The 17,994-nt window shown below is 32.7% G+C and overlaps 1 protein-coding gene and 1 long non-coding RNA gene across 2 annotated transcripts in view; both read left to right on the top strand.

The window, feature by feature from the left end:
* LOC136026932 (cation-independent mannose-6-phosphate receptor-like) overlaps positions 1–10,164 on the top strand; it is an 82,306-nt gene extending 72,142 nt beyond the window's left edge. The window contains exons 13-16 of the mRNA XM_065703776.1: positions 1,399–1,469; positions 4,256–4,361; positions 8,198–8,355; positions 9,402–10,164. Of these exons, the coding sequence (XP_065559848.1) occupies positions 1,399–1,469; positions 4,256–4,361; positions 8,198–8,355; positions 9,402–9,494 (428 nt within the window). The 3' untranslated portion in view covers positions 9,495–10,164. The remainder of the gene's footprint in view (positions 1–1,398; positions 1,470–4,255; positions 4,362–8,197; positions 8,356–9,401) is intronic.
* A 914-nt stretch (positions 10,165–11,078) lies between these two features.
* Positions 11,079–17,994, top strand: part of LOC136026931 (uncharacterized) — a 96,093-nt gene continuing 89,177 nt past the window's right edge. The window contains exon 1 of the long non-coding RNA XR_010617445.1: positions 11,079–12,930. This is a non-coding gene — a long non-coding RNA (uncharacterized LOC136026931). The remainder of the gene's footprint in view (positions 12,931–17,994) is intronic.

Genomic DNA, 17,994 nt, shown 5'->3' with positions numbered 1-17,994 from the left:
ATGTTGTGTTCTTATTTTAAATATTAAACTCCTTTTTCCATAATGGTTCAAAAAGCAGACAGTTACTACTGTCTTGCATATAGTAGACACCTTCTTATGTGACTACACCTCTTTGCAGCACGAAGCCACATGTGGCAATCTCCTACGCTATTCAGCAATATCCTCCTTTTTGTTTGGCCTTACCTGTGGATTTTCTCCTTCTCGTTTGGATCGTGTTGTTAGGCCATTAGGCCTAACAACAACATGGTTTTGGATTAGGAAACCATGAATTTTCCTTCATCTGTAAGAAGTGACCTGACCGTCTTAATATTTCTTTCATTAATGCCATAAAAAGCGGGATCGAACCGCATTTTCCTTACGGCTTATTTTTTTTCATATTTTATATATTTTTTTTTATATTTTATATTTTTTTATAGATTTTATATTTTTTTTATTTTTTATTTTTTTATATACAGCCGCCAAAGTCTGCCTCATTCAAATCCGTTCTTATTCCCATATCTTCGTTGTCGGGGGATGTCCTTCTTCTTCTTTGATAAAAAAAAACGAAGTTTTGTGCCTTATCTTCCTTCATCTGCGAAACGTGATCTGACCATCTCAATCTTTCTATCATTATAAACCTAGAAGGTGGTATTGAACCACATTTCGTTTATTGTATATCATTCAACGTAAGGTGCTGCCAAGCCCTTATAACTACCTTCTACCTAATTTGAAGATGTCTCCGCCTAGCCCCTGTTACTAGACTGTAAAGCTCTAGGTTTTGCTACCTATTTTCCTTCATCTGTATAAGATAACCTTAAACCGAAAAATATAACATAAGCGTGAAACATAAACATAATCTTAACCTTTTGTTCATTATAGGTCTAAAAAGAGGGATTGAGCCACACTTTTCGCACAAGTTATTCTTTGACATACGGTCCTCCAAACCCCGTACTGACTTGTCCAAAAATTTCCCACTGTGTTCAGATAAGTCAAGAAGTTTTGTCACCCTTATACCAAATAAAAAAAAAAGTTGCGTTTGAACAATTTTTATATTTTATTTAAATAGATAAATTAGATACTCGTAATTAAATATTTTTCAAGGAGGGGTCGTGGGAAAAGTCTTGATACTGGGGACATTTCCACCCTTTCTACCTCTGGGCAGATAAGCACCTGAAAACAGGGTGTCCACAAAGGACACATACAAATTTTGAAATTTACCAAAACTCTAAAAAAAACGAATTTTAATATCAATTTTAATGTCAGAGCCTATACTGTAAAATGGTCAAAATTTATTCTTTCAGCTGATGGTAGGAGTTTTTTTTTGCATCAAAGATTCTGGAAAATAAATGGAAATTTTCAGAAGCTGCTAGCGTCTGAAGGGTAAATTGAAATTTATTTGCTTTGTTTTTAAAATTGCAGGTCAAAGGGCTATAGAATTCCTTGTTCAATGTGACAAAGATGCTCAAATCCCTATTGAGCAAAAAGTAAAGGTAATTTGTCCTTCTTTTCTAAGTTTTCGTTTATTTTTATTTCATTTTTGTTATATTTAATTTTTTTTCAATTTTGTGACATTTTAAATGCTCCATTATTTTTATGTCGGCTTTGTTGTTCTACTCTTATTCATTTATATGTCGCGATGAACGATTTTATTGCTTTTCGTTTTTCTTGTTCAGAAAAAGTTTGGATTTACTCATTGATTTCTGTTATGCATTCCTAAGCAAGATACGTCGTAAAAGTATTTCCATATAAATTCATTAAAAAAACAATTACTCAAAATAGGGAACAAGGATGGTAAAAATTCTAACAGTTTGCCTCGAATAATCTAGTCACCTGCAAGTCCTTATAGCTAATAGGATAATTGATCTCCGGCATAAGAGGGAAAGGATTACAAATCATTAAATCATACCTGTGCGGACGCAAAATCACAGTAGATATCGGTGGAAAAATGACTAATTTAAAAAGTTATTGATATTGGTGTCCCCCAAGGCTCAGTATTAGGTCCACTTTTATTTTTGATTTATATTAATGATCTTTCACGAGGTTTGCATGAGAATATTAGCCATGCAATTCTGTTTGCAGATGATACAGCTATAACAGTTAAGGCTAGGGATTCATCGACGTTGATCGAAAATCTGACTATAAGTGTTACCTCAGTAAATCGATGGTTTGTTTCCAATAATCTAGTACCAAATTTTACAAAAAACTGATTTTATGGTTTTTGGTCGTTCAAAACGTGCCACTCGAGAGATTTCTTGTCAGGAGCCTCAGGTTGGTGACCAAAAAATTTGTAGGATCCATTCATATCGTTATTTAAGAGTTTTTCTTGATCCCCTTTTGACATTTCATAATCATATTGAGTATTTAAGATTAAAACTTGCTCAAAATATTGGGTCGATGTGTCGTGTGAAAAATATTTTTCCTTTTACCATTTTAAAAATAATTTACCACTCTCTAATTACTTCTTATTTGAATTACTGCTCAGTTATATATCTTAATACATTTTGGAAGCATATAAAACCCTTACAGGTACTACAAAATAGGGCAATAAGAATACTTGGAAATTTCTTACATCGACCTTCAAAGCTTCAAAATGTTTCGGAAACTATATCATTATTCCTCTTCTTAAATTTGCTAGATTTAAATGATATGCGAGTATTAAATACTTCCATGTGGCATTTTCAAATTCAAAATTGTAAAAATGTTTCTATGACAAATCTCGGTTAATTTTACTTCCTCGTTCGGATTGTCGGAGGTCTGGGATGTACCGAATTCCTTTTGTAAGTTCTGAAAGGTCAAGGTTTTCGATTAGGTACTAAATACCCTTCATTGCTAACAATTATAAGCTGAATGATAAAATTCTGTTTGATCCATCCCAAAAATCTCAAATAAATTTAAAAAAGCAAATATTAAAGATTGTTTGCTAAATTTTTGATTATTCACCATTGATGATGGAATATAAATTATTTGATCTTCTTATTTGTGTGTTTTGTTTTTGACTCCCTGTGTCTGGGATGGCCTCCCACGCCCCTCCTGCCCGATATTTAGTTATTTACTTATCCTTGTTAGTTCTTTTTTATAAGTTTTTTCTATTTTGTTTGTCTTTTGCCGTGTTAAATTTTGGAATCATTACGATGAGATATTGATGTTTTTTCTATATTTTTGCACTGTCCCAGCCTTACGAGCTCTGCTCTCTGTTGGGGCATAATATTGGTTTTCTGTTTTTTAAGTTGAATAAAGAAAAAAGAAAGAAAGAAAGAAAAGATCTTTCCAAAAAAAAGATGCTCTTAAGGATAAGCCAATGACTAATAATTTAAAGCGTTCAATAATTTTAATAATAAACAAGTTAATGCCTAGCTTAGAGTTTTAGCTATTCCAAGATACATACGCTTCCTTCCAATTCCAATTTTGTCAACAAGATGTTAGGGTTAGTCTATATTTTACTCATCGGACCACTAGATTTTATCCAATTTACTACCAATTAATTAATGGTTACGTTTTCCTTCTTCTACAGTAGTTGGGAAAGTTGCACTTCCTAGAGCTCCATGGTCATATATTTTTGTGTTTATTTTCTGCTGATTCTTAATACACTTTTTTGCTTTTTAAAATTGGCTGGCATTTGAAAAAAAAAAATTGAATATTGAAGACCTCCTTCTTTAAAAATTGGATTCTCGGTCTTTCCTAATTTTTTAAGGCCTATATGGTTTTCTAAGTTTTCAGTTAACCAATTTAAAAAACTAATTTTCATTTTTGGTGTCCTATGGTACTTAAAAAATTAAATGATTTTTATTCTACCTAAATTATAACTTATCAAATATCTTGTATTTATTACGTATTACGTGTATTTATTACGTAGAGCATTAAATATGTTGCACTTTGTTATTGCTAGGAGCGATAATGTTGCATAAAAAGTTGGGTTTCTATGTCGAATTCGTTACTGGACAATCGTACGTTAGTAGCAGATTTGCTTTTGCACTGAAAAGGAGGCCATGGGTTCGACTCCCATCAATGGTTAGTCTCTATAGAAAATTTATTTTATGCGCTATACGGGATGTTTTGATTTCTGAATGAATAAATAATTCTTCGGGAATAGGAAGATGGTAGCTTTCTAATACTATAATCTATGGCGGTGGGAAAATTCCTCCTATTTTAGGGTCTGGATTGATGTTGTCCATTTTTAATACGAAAAAGTCCCAATTTTTGGGACTCTTTCGTATAAATAATTTTTCTTATCCTATTTATAAAACTTTTCTAACAAAACTTAATTTATTTTTCTTAGGATTATCCATGCTTGCTTATCATGGAGGTCCACACTTCGATTGTATGTGCCAACGAAGAAAGCGACAAGGGTCATGTATTCAAAGAAGTGGAAACAGATGAAAGCGGTAAGCAATGAAACGCCGTCTGTTTTGTGCAGCCTAATAATATACGTGCACGTTTTCAAAATGGCCGAAAACGTATTATTAGCGTCAGTTAGCTGGTGAATCATATCTCAAATATGCCTATTTGGTGTAAATTTTTGTCTGCGCTAAGTATGGGAAGGCATGCTCAGGGTAGAGTTTGGTTTCAGGTCGGCCTCTGTGTAAAAGTAACGGATGGATATGAAACACATACGCGTTATTGGCACTTTACATCTCGTACCTCTAGTGACACTTGCTATTCCCCATATTGATTCTTATTCATCTGTATTGACGTTTATATATATATATAAATATATATATATATATATATATATATATATATATATATATATATATATATATATATATATATATATATATATATATATATATATGTATATACATGCATATATGTATATATAGATGGATAGGTATATATAGAATTTACAAAATCTGTTGCGAGGCAAAGAATACTTATTCGATCTAATTGGTAAATCCTCTTTCATTGATTTCAGTTTTTTTTTTTTTTTTTTTTTTTTTTTTTTTTTTTTTTTTTTTTTTTTGCACTGAGGATAACTTGGCGGAGATCCTTTTCGAAATATTTGCTTGAATTTCGTCTTCATATTTTCCTACTGGCTGACAAAATCCTCGTTTTCTCACCTATTTCGTTGTTTTTTTGTTTTGTTTTTTCAGTTATTATATTCTTTCATTTCTTGGTTTCATACGTCATATCTATATATATAAAAATAAGTTGTCTGTGGATGGATGGATGGATGGATGTGTCAGGTGACGTCACCTGAAAAAACTGGATCAGGTGACGTCAAAACTGAAAAAACTAAAAAAAGGCAAAAACTACAAAAAAAACTAAAAACTAATAAAAAAAATAAAAAAGCTAAAAAACTAAAAAAACTATAAAGGTAAAAACCAATAAAAAACTAAAAAAAGGCAAAAACTACAAAAAAAAACTAAAAACTAATAAAAAAAGTAAAAAAGCTAAAAAACTAAAAAAACTAAAAAAACTAAAAAAAGGTAAAAAACTAAAAAAAATAAAAAATAAAAAAAAACTAAAAAAAAGGAAAAAACTGAAAAATAAGCTAAAATAAAGGTAAAAACCAATAAAAAACTAAAAAAAAAAAGGAAAAAACTAATAAATGACGACACTCAAAGAGAAAGCGACCAGGACAAAAAACTAAAAAAAAAGGCAAAAACTACAAAAAAACTAAAAACTAATAAAAAAAATAAAAAAGCTAAAAAACTAAAAAAACTAAAAAAAGGTAAAAAACTAAAAAAACTAAAAAAAAACTAAAAAAGGTAAAAACTAAAAGAACTAAAAAAGAAAAAAATAAATGACGACACTCAAAGAGAAAGCGACCAGGACAAAAGGAATGTTCGATTAGCAATCAACAAAGCACCGGGACACAGGGAGTATAAATGACGACCAGGACACAAGTAAAAAAAAAAATTAACAAAACTAAAAAGAAGGTAAAAACTACAAGAAAACTAAAAAGAAAAAAAAACTAAAAACTAATAAAAAAACTAAAAAATCTAAAAATCTAAATAAACTAAAAAAGAAAAAAAAAGGAAAAAAATAAAGGAGAAAAACAAAACTAAAAAACGAATGTATATACAGACCGGTACACCGGGATACAAATGACGACCGGGACACAGGGAATATAAATAACGACCGGGACACAGGGACACAACTACAACGGGGACACCGGGGGAAACAGGGGGATATAAATGACGACCGGGACAAAAAAACTAAAAAGAAATAAAAACTAAAAACTAATAAAAAAAACTAAAAAATCTAAAAATCTAAATAAGCTAAAAAAGAAAAAAAAAGGAAAAAAATAAAGGAGAAAAACAAAACTAAAAAACGAATGTATATACAGACCGGGACACCGGGATACAAATGATGACCGGGACCCGGGACACAGGGAATATAAATGACGACCGGGACACAGGGACACAACTACAACGGGGACACCGGGGGAAACAGGGGGATAACCTGACAATCTATTTATATGCAAAGACAATGGGACAGCAAAGAATGTTGTATATTCGCAAGTTTTACGTAGTTAAAACCATATATATATATATATATCTATATTCACAGGTGGGACATAGGGACACAACTACAATGGCGCGTAACTATTATGGCGCGTAACGACTTACGCGCGCGGGGGGGCTTGGGGGGGCGCGAAGCGCCCCCACCAACTAGGTGTTGGGGTGGCGCGAAGCGCCACCCCAACAGCTAGTATATATATATATATATATATTAAAGTTAAATTTATATCAAGTTGCCATTAAGCCATGGCTAATTGGAGAAAATGCCATGACAGATAGTCAGAGTGAGAGGCAAATCTGGCGTAAGCCTTTTTTTTAGGACTATAAAAGTGATGTTATTTCACTTTTTGATATACAGTCTATCATCCATCCATCCTAGGGCAGAAGTAAGTTAGATAGTCATTAGTAGATAGATAGGTAGATAGTCATGTGCATATTTCAGTGCCAGTAGAGCCACATACAATATTGATACAAAAATTATAGCAAAGAGATAAATATTAATAAATAAAACTTTCTATTTACGAGCCTGTAAAGATCTTAAAATACGATTATCTTTTGTCACTTTATATCTAGGAGAGGCTGATTTAAGGATCTCCAGTATTGGTTCATTTTTTCCTCTGTTCAACGTATTTTACTCCTTAAAAAGAAAATATCCCAATCGATCCCCCCTCCCCCAAAATCCCATATAATGAGCAAGTTCACAGTCTGTTTGGAAAATTAATACCCCTCCAATTCGGTACTATTGATAGGCCACTATATCCATAATTGTCCAGTATAGTGATATCAAATGATATATGAAAAAATACGGATACATAATGAAATGCCTAATCTGACAATCTATCTAACTGTGTATCGGTGCATATGAAGGTTTATCAGTCTGCGTTAAAAAAAAGCAGTCTGAAAATATTCAGTAGGATAATAATCATACTTTGACAAAGGGCCGGATCTAAGGGGGGTTAGAGGGGACAAGCGTCCCAGTTGGCGCGCCCAGGGATGGCAGTACAAGCTTAAATTGGAGTATTTTTGGACTAATAATTGTAATATTTACAGTATTGATAGTGTGGCACGGGGTGGGCAGATTCTACATCCCCCCCCCCCCGAGAAAATACATGACTCCGGCTCTGCCTGGATATTGATGAGTGCTGATATCGAAGGGATTCAAACTCCCAAAATCGGTCTTATATCTTCCCCCATTGAAAATAATGTTTGTCAAAGTAGACTTATTCTTTTTCTAAAATGTTATCTTTTAACAGATGAGGTTATGAGGACTGTCCCCTTCTCGGCGCCCTGCTCTTTACGCTAAAGTTTTTATTGTTTTAAAAAGTAGAGCTGTGAGAAAAAGTCATACGTAAAGAGTGGGCGCTGAGGAGGGGACAGTCCCTTTCATATACGGAATAGTTTCAGTTCGTTTTAAGTTTTAATGTCGCTCCTTACTTTCAGTTAAAAACAACTTGGTTTTTATTTAATCATTAAAGAGAGCCTAGACTGAGAGGATGATTGTTCAAATTTGAGCCTTTTTATTTAAATACTCTTGTAGTTTCTTCCCATTTGAGCCTTCCCATTTAAATAGTAATGCAGTTATATTCTTTTCATACCATTGCAACAGTTATGGAGTTTACTAGCCCTGTTAAAGGCCCTTGCTATTTACTGGCCCTGGAAAATATAGGTTCTTTGACAGTATAGATTCCTGTACTATGCTAGACACTATAGTAAATATTGGCTGTTAGATATTCTATGCTGTGTCCTTTTTTCAGGTTCAGGCAACGCTGCCGGTTGGGCAGTCCTCTTTCTAGCAGTTGGTGGCCTCAGCTTTGTTACTTACAAGCGTCGAAGAACTATAGCATCTCTATGGTCGCGGTTTAGCAGTGGTCAAGGAAGACCCTCTCGTGATGGCAGCGTCCGCTATTCTGAGGTAGCATTTGAATTTTACACTTACTGTGTAGACTGAAATGTAGAAAATATTTATTTACAGAAACTGATAAATCGCGATTTTTTTATAGCGATTTTTATTATCGCGATTTTTTATTATTTTTTTTTATATATATATATATATAAATATAAAATTTTATTTTGTTTTTTTTTATTTTCTTTATTTTATTTTTTATTTTATTATCACAATTTTTTATCGCGATTTATTTATATTATTGATAAATAGTGAATTTTCTTTCGTTCATAGCAAAGCTGAGTCTTTCACTTTTTTAATGGATCTGATTCGTGTCGGAAATAGAACTTGCTCGTGAAAATAAAAATGTACATAATGTTGCACAGCTGGCTCTTGCAATATTATGTTGCAACGTATTTATTTTATGCTGCTATATTGTCTTTCCTATGCATTTTTTTTCTTTTTGTATTGTTACCAAAGTTCTAGTAAAGAACATGTCATTATTTCTGCGATGACTAGTTTTTAAACTGCCAATTTTGTTCATTTTGCCGTCACGAAGTCTTAATCATTGCCTGTTTGTTTCCCATTGCAGTTTTATCAGTATCTGCAGCCTACTCAGAGTAGCGTTGTTGCTTTTACTAAGCTTTCTACATTACTTGTTTTTTGTGTCTCAACTGATTTGACATAAGAAAGACTGTATTATTTCTTGGCTGAAGATTGCTTAACTTTTTATTCTTAATCTTCTTTCTTACTCAATTGCCAAGATGCATACTCTTTGAAAGCACGGTTGCCACTCAAGCAAAATAATGGTACTAATCAGAACCACCGACAAATTCTAGAAGATACTTCATTTCAAAAGTTTTAGCGAGCTTTGGACTTTTCACGACAAGCGTGCTTGTTTCCTTAAGCGTGTGTTTATTATTTTATTATTTATTATTATAATGAAAGATTTACACTTTTTTTTTACTTTTCTCGTATTTTTTATTTTCTTCTTTAATAGGTTTCTACAAATGATGAAACCAGATTTTACTTTTTTTTTTTACTTTTTTCATATTTTTTAAATTCTTCTTTTATAGGTGCCTACAAATGATGAAACCAGGTTGATCTTTGGTCCAGTTGATCCAAGGAATTTACATGATGACAGTGATGACGAGTTGCTTGGGGTTTAGGTCATGTAAAATGAGATGCAGTTTGTGAATATAGAATTGCCAGAAATTTTAGAATCCGACTGTGTACTTTGTGCTTTCAAAATGCTATTTGATAAGTTTTTGCAATACTTTTGAAGTTTTTTGCATGTTTATATATGAAGTTGTAACGTAATGTGTATCCAAGTTGCTATAAATTTGTCTAAGCATGCCTAAAGACAAGAAATGGGTAGCAATTTTTCTTAGGACTAGTGATTTTTATCAAGAATTAAAAAAAAAAATTGGAAAAACTGCTCTGCTTTGTGGGTCTACATTTTTAAAGTGTATACAATTAGAAACAGATTTTCTGGTGGGTCGCTAATTGTCAATTGTATTTGTAAAATTAAGTTAAAAATTAATAGTTAATTCAAAAAATTAATTATGTGACGGTCATATACTAACTTCATAATGCACCATTGCTATTGCAGTATTACGAAAAGTTGATTCTTTAATATATAGATTATTTATCCATTTTAGTATGTATTCATTGTGACATGCACTCGTGTCTTTATTCCTACCTGGGATATTTCGTATTTATGAAAGTGCTGTATATTTCTATTGGTATATATTATGCTATATTCGGTATATTTCTAGTCGTTTGATCGATATAGTATTGGTTTTGTGCTTGGGTTTACAATATACAGTTTTTAAATTATTTTTTTATCCAGCCATTTTTATATAGTGTGATATTGACGAAAACCACGCCTCCATTCTATCTTATAGATAAAAAAAAATACACTCGAAATGGTGTGATACGAACCTTGTAAAATACAAAATGTCAATGTATACCAAATGTATAGAGATACAAAAATACACATCAGAATGTAAAATACAGAAATATAAATTTCTGGAATGAAGCTTCCTTCGAATCCCATTCATGATTGCATCAAAAGCAAACTAGCCAAGTCCAGCCCATAATAACCAAAAATTTAAAAACACTTTTTAGAAAAAAAAAACTCAATTGAGATAGGATCGCCATTTGAAGCTGATCCAGGGATCGTAACTGTTATTTTAGAGAATCTTAACAGTAAAAGCTTATGGCAAAAACAGATTTTATGGAAATTTCAAAAATAGCCGGAGACCTTTAAAAAATTTCAAAAAATGGTGTCGAACAAAATTGACTGCGCTATTGAAATCATTTTATCCAAAAGCGCTACTCAGTAACAGAAGTGTCCCTTTTCTTTTCTTCTCAAGAGTGATGATACTGAACCTATGGTCGTAGAGTCGTATAATGTAATGAGAGAACTCATTTGAAAGAAACTTACCATTTTTTTGTACCTTCTGTAAGTAACAAAAGATAATATTAAAATAAAATACAGTTTTTGACAAAATCTGCTTCATTTATAAGACAAGTATATTTAAATTACTGTAACACGTGTAGGAAAAGTTGCTTCTCTGGGGTATGGTGTCATATTCGACTGACTCCGTTACCTGATTTCCTGAAATATCGTCATATTCCTTCAAATTCCGTCATAAACCGCTCTGTTTAATGATTCATTCTTTTTCACCTATGTGCCATCAAAGTTAATCAAATAGTATTTTTAAATTTTTGTTTACTATGGGCTGAACTTCTTCTTTAATCTATCTATATATATAAAAATAAGTTGTCTGTGTGTGGATCTGTGGATGGATCAGGTGACGTCATGGAAAAAACTAAAAAAAAGGCAAAAACTACAAAAAAACTAAAAACTAATAAAAAAAAAACAAAAAGGCTAAAAAACTAAAAAAACTAAAAAAAACTAAAAAAAGGTAAAAAACTAAAAAAAACTAAAAACTAAAAAAAAAAACTAAAAAAAAGGAAAAAACTGAAAAATAGAAGAGAAAAAGAAAACTAATAAAATTTTAGGCTAAAAAAGGTAAAAAACTAAAAACTAAAAAAAAAACTGAAAAAACTAAAAAAAGGCAAAAACTACAAAAAAACTAAAAACTAATAAAAAAAAATAAAAAGGCTAAAAAACTAAAAAAACTAAAAAAACTAAAAAAAGGTAAAAAACTAAAAAAAACTAAAAACTAAAAAAAAAACTAAAAAAAAGGAAAAAACTGAAAAATAGAAGAGAAAAAGAAAACTAATAAAATTAAGAATAAAAATAAAAAAAAATAAAAAAGATAAAAACTAAAAAAAAAAGTAAAAAGAAAAAACGAAAAAAAACTAAAAAAGCTAAAAAAAAAAAGGTAAAAACCAATAAAAAACTAAAAAGAAAAAAAAGAAAAAAACTAAAAAAAAAATTCATCTAAAAAACTAAAAAAAAACTAAAAAAGGTAAGAACTAAAAAAGAAAAAAATAAATGACGACACTCAAAGAGAAAGCGACCGGGACAAAAGGAATGTTCGATTAGCAATCAACAAAGCACCGGGACACGGAGTATAAATGACGACCAGGACATAAGTAAAAAAAAAAACTAAAAAAACTAAAAAGAAGGTAAAAACTACAAAAAAACTAAAAAGAAAAAAAAACCTAAAAACTAATAAAAAACTAAAAAATCTAAAAATCTAAATAAACTAAAAAAGAAAAAAAATAAAAAAGGAAAAAAATAAAGGAGAAAAACAAAACTAAAAAACGAATGTATATACAGACCGGGACACCGGGATACAAATGACGACCGGGACACAGGGAATATAAATGACCATACATAAGCCATAATGATCAGGACATAAGTAAAAAATATAAATGACGACCGGGACACAGGGACACAACTACAACGGGGACGCCGGGGGGCACAGGGGGATATAAATGACGACCGGGACACCGGGACAGGGAATGGTTGATTAGCAATCACCATCAACAAAGCTCAAGGGCAATCATTAGAATCATGAGGTATAGATCTGAATACGGATTGTTTTCCCATGGACCATTATATGTTGCATGTTCAAGAGTCGGTAAACCTGACAATCTATTTATATGCACAGACAATGGGACAGCAAAGAATGTTGTATATTCGCAAGTTTTACGTAGTTAAAAACATATATATAATATATCTATCTATATTCACAGGTGGGACATAGGGACACAACTACAATGGCGCGTAACTAATATGGCGCGTAACGACTTACGCGCGCGGGGGGGCTTGGGGGGGCGCGAAGCGCCCCCACCAACCAGGTATGACGACACTCAAAGAGAAAGCGACCGGGACAAAAGGAATGTTCGATTAGCAATCAACAAAGCACCGGGACATCTATATATATAAAAATAAGTTGTCTGTGTGTGGATCTGTGGATGGATCAGGTGACGTCATGGAAAAAACTAAAAAAAGGCAAAAACTACAAAAAAACTAAAAACTAATAAAAAAAAAACAAAAAGGCTAAAAAACTAAAAAAAACTAAAAAAAGGTAAAAAACTAAAAAAAACTAAAAACTAAAAAAAAGGAAAAAACTGAAAAATAGAAGAGAAAAAGAAAACTAATAAAATTTTAGGCTAAAAAAGGTAAAAAACTAAAAACTAAAAAAAAAACTGAAAAAACTAAAAAAAGGCAAAAACTACAAAAAAACTAAAAACTAATAAAAAAAAATAAAAAGGCTAAAAAACTAAAAAAACTAAAAAAAGGTAAAAAACTAAAAAAAACTAAAAACTAAAAAAAAAACTAAAAAAAAGGAAAAAACTGAAAAATAGAAGAGAAAAAGAAAACTAATAAAATTAAGAATAAAAATAAAAAAAAAATAAAAAAGATAAAAACTAAAAAAAAAGTAAAAAGAAAAAACGAAAAAAAACTAAAAAAGCTAAAAAAAAAAAAAAAGGTAAAAACCAATAAAAAACTAAAAAGAAAAAAACTAAAAAAAGTTTTCATCTAAAAAACTAAAAAAAACTAAAAAAGGTAAGAACTAAAAAAGAAAAAAATAAATGACGACACTCAAAGAGAAAGCGACCGGGACAAAAGGAATATTCGATTAGCAATCAACAAAGCACCGGGACACGGAGTATAAATGACGACCAGGACATAAGTAAAAAAAAAACTAAAAAAACTAAAAAGAAGGTAAAAACTACAAAAAAACTAAAAAGAAAAAAAAAACCTAAAACTAATAAAAAACTAAAAAATCTAAAAATCTAAATAAACTAAAAAAGAAAAAAAAGAAAAAAGGAAAAAAATAAAGGAGAAAAACAAAACTAAAAAACGAATGTATATACAGACCGGGACACCGGGATACAAATGACGACCGGGACACAGGGAATATAAATGACCATACATAAGCCATAATGATCAGGACATAAGTAAAAAATATAAATGACGACCGGGACGCAGGGACACAACTACAACGGGGACGCCGGGGGGCACAGGGGGATATAAATGACGACCGGGACACCGGGACAGGGAATGGTCGATTAGCAATCACCATCAACAAAGCTCAAGGGCAATCATTAGAATCATGAGGTATAGATCTGAATACGGATTGTTTTCCCATGGACCATTATATGTTGCATGTTCAAGAGTCGGTAAACCTGACAATCTATTTATATGCACAGACAATGGGACAGCAAAGAATGTTGTATATTCGCAAGTTTTACGTAGTTAAAAACATATATATAATATATCTATCTATATTCACAGGTGGGACATAGGGACACAACTACAATGGCGCGTAACTAATATGGCGCGTAACGACTTACGCGCGCGGGGGGGCTTGGGGGGGGCGCGAAGCGCCCCCACCAACCAGGTATGACGACACTCAAAGAGAAAGCGACCGGGACAAAAGGAATGTTCGATTAGCAATCAACAAAGCACCGGGACACAGGGAGTATAAATGACGACCAGGACATAAGTAAAAAAAAAAACTAAAAAGAAGGTAAAAACTACAAAAAAACTAAAAAGAAAAAAAAAACTAAAAACTAATAAAAAAATCTAAAAATCTAAATAAACTAAAAAAGAAAAAAAATAAAAAAGGAAAAAAATAAAGGAGAAAAACAAAACTAAAAAACGAATGTATATACAGACCGGGACACCGGGATACAAATGACGACCGGGACACAGGGAATATAAATGACCACACATAAGCCATAATGACCAGGACATAAGTAAAAAATATAAATGACGACCGGGACACAACTACAACGGGGACGCCGGGGGCACAGGGGGATATAAATGACGACCGGGACACCAGGACAGGGAATGTTCGATTAGCAATCACCATCAACAAAGCTCAAGGGTAATCATTAGAATCATGAGGTATAGATCTGAATACGGATTGTTTTCCCATGGACCATTATATGTTGCATGTTCAAGAGTCGGTAAACCTGACAATCTATTTATATGCACAGACAATGGGACAGCAAAGAATGTTGTATATTCGCAAGTTTTACGTAGTTAAAAACATATATATAATATATCTATCTATATTCACAGGTGGGACATAGGGACACAACTACAATGGCGCGTAACTAATATGGCGCGTAACGACTTACGCGCGCGGGGGGGCTTGGGGGGGGCGCGAAGCGCCCCCACCAACTAGGTGTTGGGGTGGCGCGAAGCGCCACCCCAACAGCTAGTAGGTTATAACGAAGACTGCAACCATGATTAAACATCTCTATAATTTTTCAGCGCCCTACTATTGGCAACAAACAAAGAAGAAGTTCAGAACAAAAACAAAGCAGGAGAATAAAAAAAAATGAGAGACATCACTGCTTCCCTTGCCAAAAAGTCATTTTACTTGTTACTCAATTTGGGAGCTTTAATTTTCTGAAGTGTGATTTTTGAGTATGGTGATTCCAATGGTTCAGATTTCTTTTTCTATCCGACTTTACTATTGTTGTAATTCAGGCAATTTTTTTTTTAATTCGCTTATATTTGTTTTCTCAACGAACTTTTATCCTAGAGATTAATTGAAATAATAGTTATAGTTCCTGAATAAGGATCAAATGATGGATCTTCCTCACTTGACAGTTTTTTTTTCGAAACGCGTTTTTAAGTTTATGATTACTAATGACTAGGGTTCGTTCTTTACTAGATTGCCTCTAAGGAGTTAATTATGAAGAACTGATCGTGAGCAGTATCCTAATTTCACCTTGAGGAGTGGCGTCCTAAGGGGAAATTATGGCCTGGTAAGCAACATACTGGAAAAATAAATTGAAGAGTCTACCCTCTCCCGAAAATCAAATGTTTGGTTGCCATTTATGACATTGTTCTTAAAAACAAATCTATATTTAATAACAGGGGAGAACCCAGGGGGGAAAAGGGATACATCCCCTTCCCCTCGAAATTTGGGAAATTTGCCCTGTAGAGTCGACGTTCTTATAGATATTGAGTAATCTTATAGATCAAAAGGATAATGTACGCTGTAAATCTTGCTGTGATGAGAATAAAAACTGAATGATTTATTCAGTTTATACTGTCTTAAAAGCGAAACAGATTCATTGTGGGTTTTATTCCCATTGATATAGAGTAATATATGCACAACAAGTACGTAATGTGTGACGATCTCCACATGAGAATTTTTGTTTTGTGGAAATGCAGTTGGAACAATGCCAGGCTGCTACTAAGTAGGCCACGTACTGTTATAACCTCGGGCTCCTAAGATCGTTGAACTTAATTTAGATCACTCGTGTGCTTTTTCAGTCTTTATAGAGAAGTCTATGGCCCTGTTTGTTAATTAGTCATCCATCATTTCAAAACGGAAATAAAAATTATCGACTTTTTCAAATAGAAACTATCGATGGATAGCAGTACCTTGGTTGATATAAATATTAGTTGGAATGGGAAGCAATTAAAGTATTTAAGGGGGGCAAGGTTATGATTGAGCTTCATCTGGGAGTGGCCAGTTTCAAGGATGGGCTTCTATACTCCGTGAAAGAAAAGCTTATTTTTTGCTATCTGTTATTGAGAGATACAGTTTTGTTGCAGCTATGGTTACTGTCAGTAAAGTTTTTAGTCCGTCACACAATTTGTCGACATCTTTAATAATCATAATTCCTGAATCAGGATCAAATGACGGTTCTTCCCCACTTGACAGTTTTTTTTTTTTTTTTGAAACGCGTTTTTAAGTTTATGATCTTTACAATCAGAAACTATGGATCTTGTATACTTTCTCAAACATTCTCATGATCTTAGGAGCAAAATTAGAGACATGAGAGAGAGGAGTGAAGCTATGTTTCATCCACTTATTACTGAAGGGATTGAACTGTGTCAAAATTATAAAATCAGCATTAGAGTGCCCATTATGAGCTCCAAAACAAATGTATAGGAATAATGACGCAACAGTATTAGATGATTCTGAAACGTATTACTGACTTTCTGTGGTTATCCTATTTATGGACCCCTTTCTGCAGCAGCTGCATCAGCGATTCTTTAGTCACAGAAAGTTGCTGGAGTCACTGCAGCTAAGTTAGCTCTGTGGAGGAGAATGTGGATACAATCGGGAAACTTGGCAACAAAATATTTCATAGTTTGCTTAAAAGAAGATGATGATTCTATCCACTCTACATCAATTTTTGAAGATTGGGTAACAACCCCCGTCACAACGACTACGTGCGAGCGTTCTTTTACTACCCTGAGAAGAGTGAAATCTTATACCAGGAGTGCCTCAGGTCAGGAACGGCTTAATGGATTTACTTTATTATCCATACACAGGGATCTTCCAGTCTCTGAGACTTAAGTGGTTGGCGCGCTGGCGTGAGAATTCTTTGTCCAAGGGGCACGTTACAATCCCAGAGACTCTGTAAGCTCAGCCAGAGTCCACCCAGCTCTAAATGGGTACCTGGAGAAATCGGATAAGCAGAAAGGGTGTGTGAAAGCACAGGATAGTTAGCCCAACGCCCCGCTCTTTACGCTAAAGCTTTTTACTGTTTTAAAAAGTAGAGTTAAGAGAAAGAGTCAAACTTTAGCGTAAAGAGCGGGGCGTTGATGAGGAAGCAGCCCCTTTCATTTACGAAGTAATTTTTGTTCGGTTTAGGTTTTAATGTCGCTCCTTACTTTCCGTTAAAAAAACTTGTTTTTTTTTTTTTATTTAATCTCAATAAAGAATGTAGGCTACTTTATATTCTAAAAACTTTTTTTTTACCAGTAAATACATCCATCAGCCGAAATATCTATCCTCCTCCGGAATTTATCGCTGGGTTCGCCTCTGGTTAATAATGGTAGTAAAGTCTTGCAAAATAACCAGGGGACTAAAATAAATACAATATCAAGAAGAATTGCAGCATTGGATGCCAACAAAAAGATTATTCCACATCAAAATAATTAATTTTAACAAAATAAACAAAACAAAACATTTGAAGAGTATGGCTTCTTCCGAAAATCTATTGTTTTCAGTTTTGCCCATTTTCCTGGACAAAATTCCACTCTAAAGATTTTATTTTCTTATCTGTGTTTATTTCAAGAAAAAAAGAAACTAAATATCTCAATTTTAAAAAACTTGAGTAACTCCCCTGTCAGAACAAATATAAACCAATGAAAAACATACAGAGGAAATATTTAAGGAAATCCAAAACTTCGGAAACTAAGTATTCTAAACAAAGTATGGGGGCCTGTAGAAACCTCTTGACTTGAAAAAATCAAAATAA

The sequence above is a fragment of the Artemia franciscana genome, chromosome 5, assembly GCF_032884065.1.
Source record: "Artemia franciscana chromosome 5, ASM3288406v1, whole genome shotgun sequence".
NCBI lineage: Eukaryota > Metazoa > Arthropoda > Branchiopoda > Anostraca > Artemiidae > Artemia > Artemia franciscana.
The sequence above is the reverse complement of the archived record's forward strand: the minus strand, read 5'-3'. Positions and strand labels throughout refer to the sequence as shown.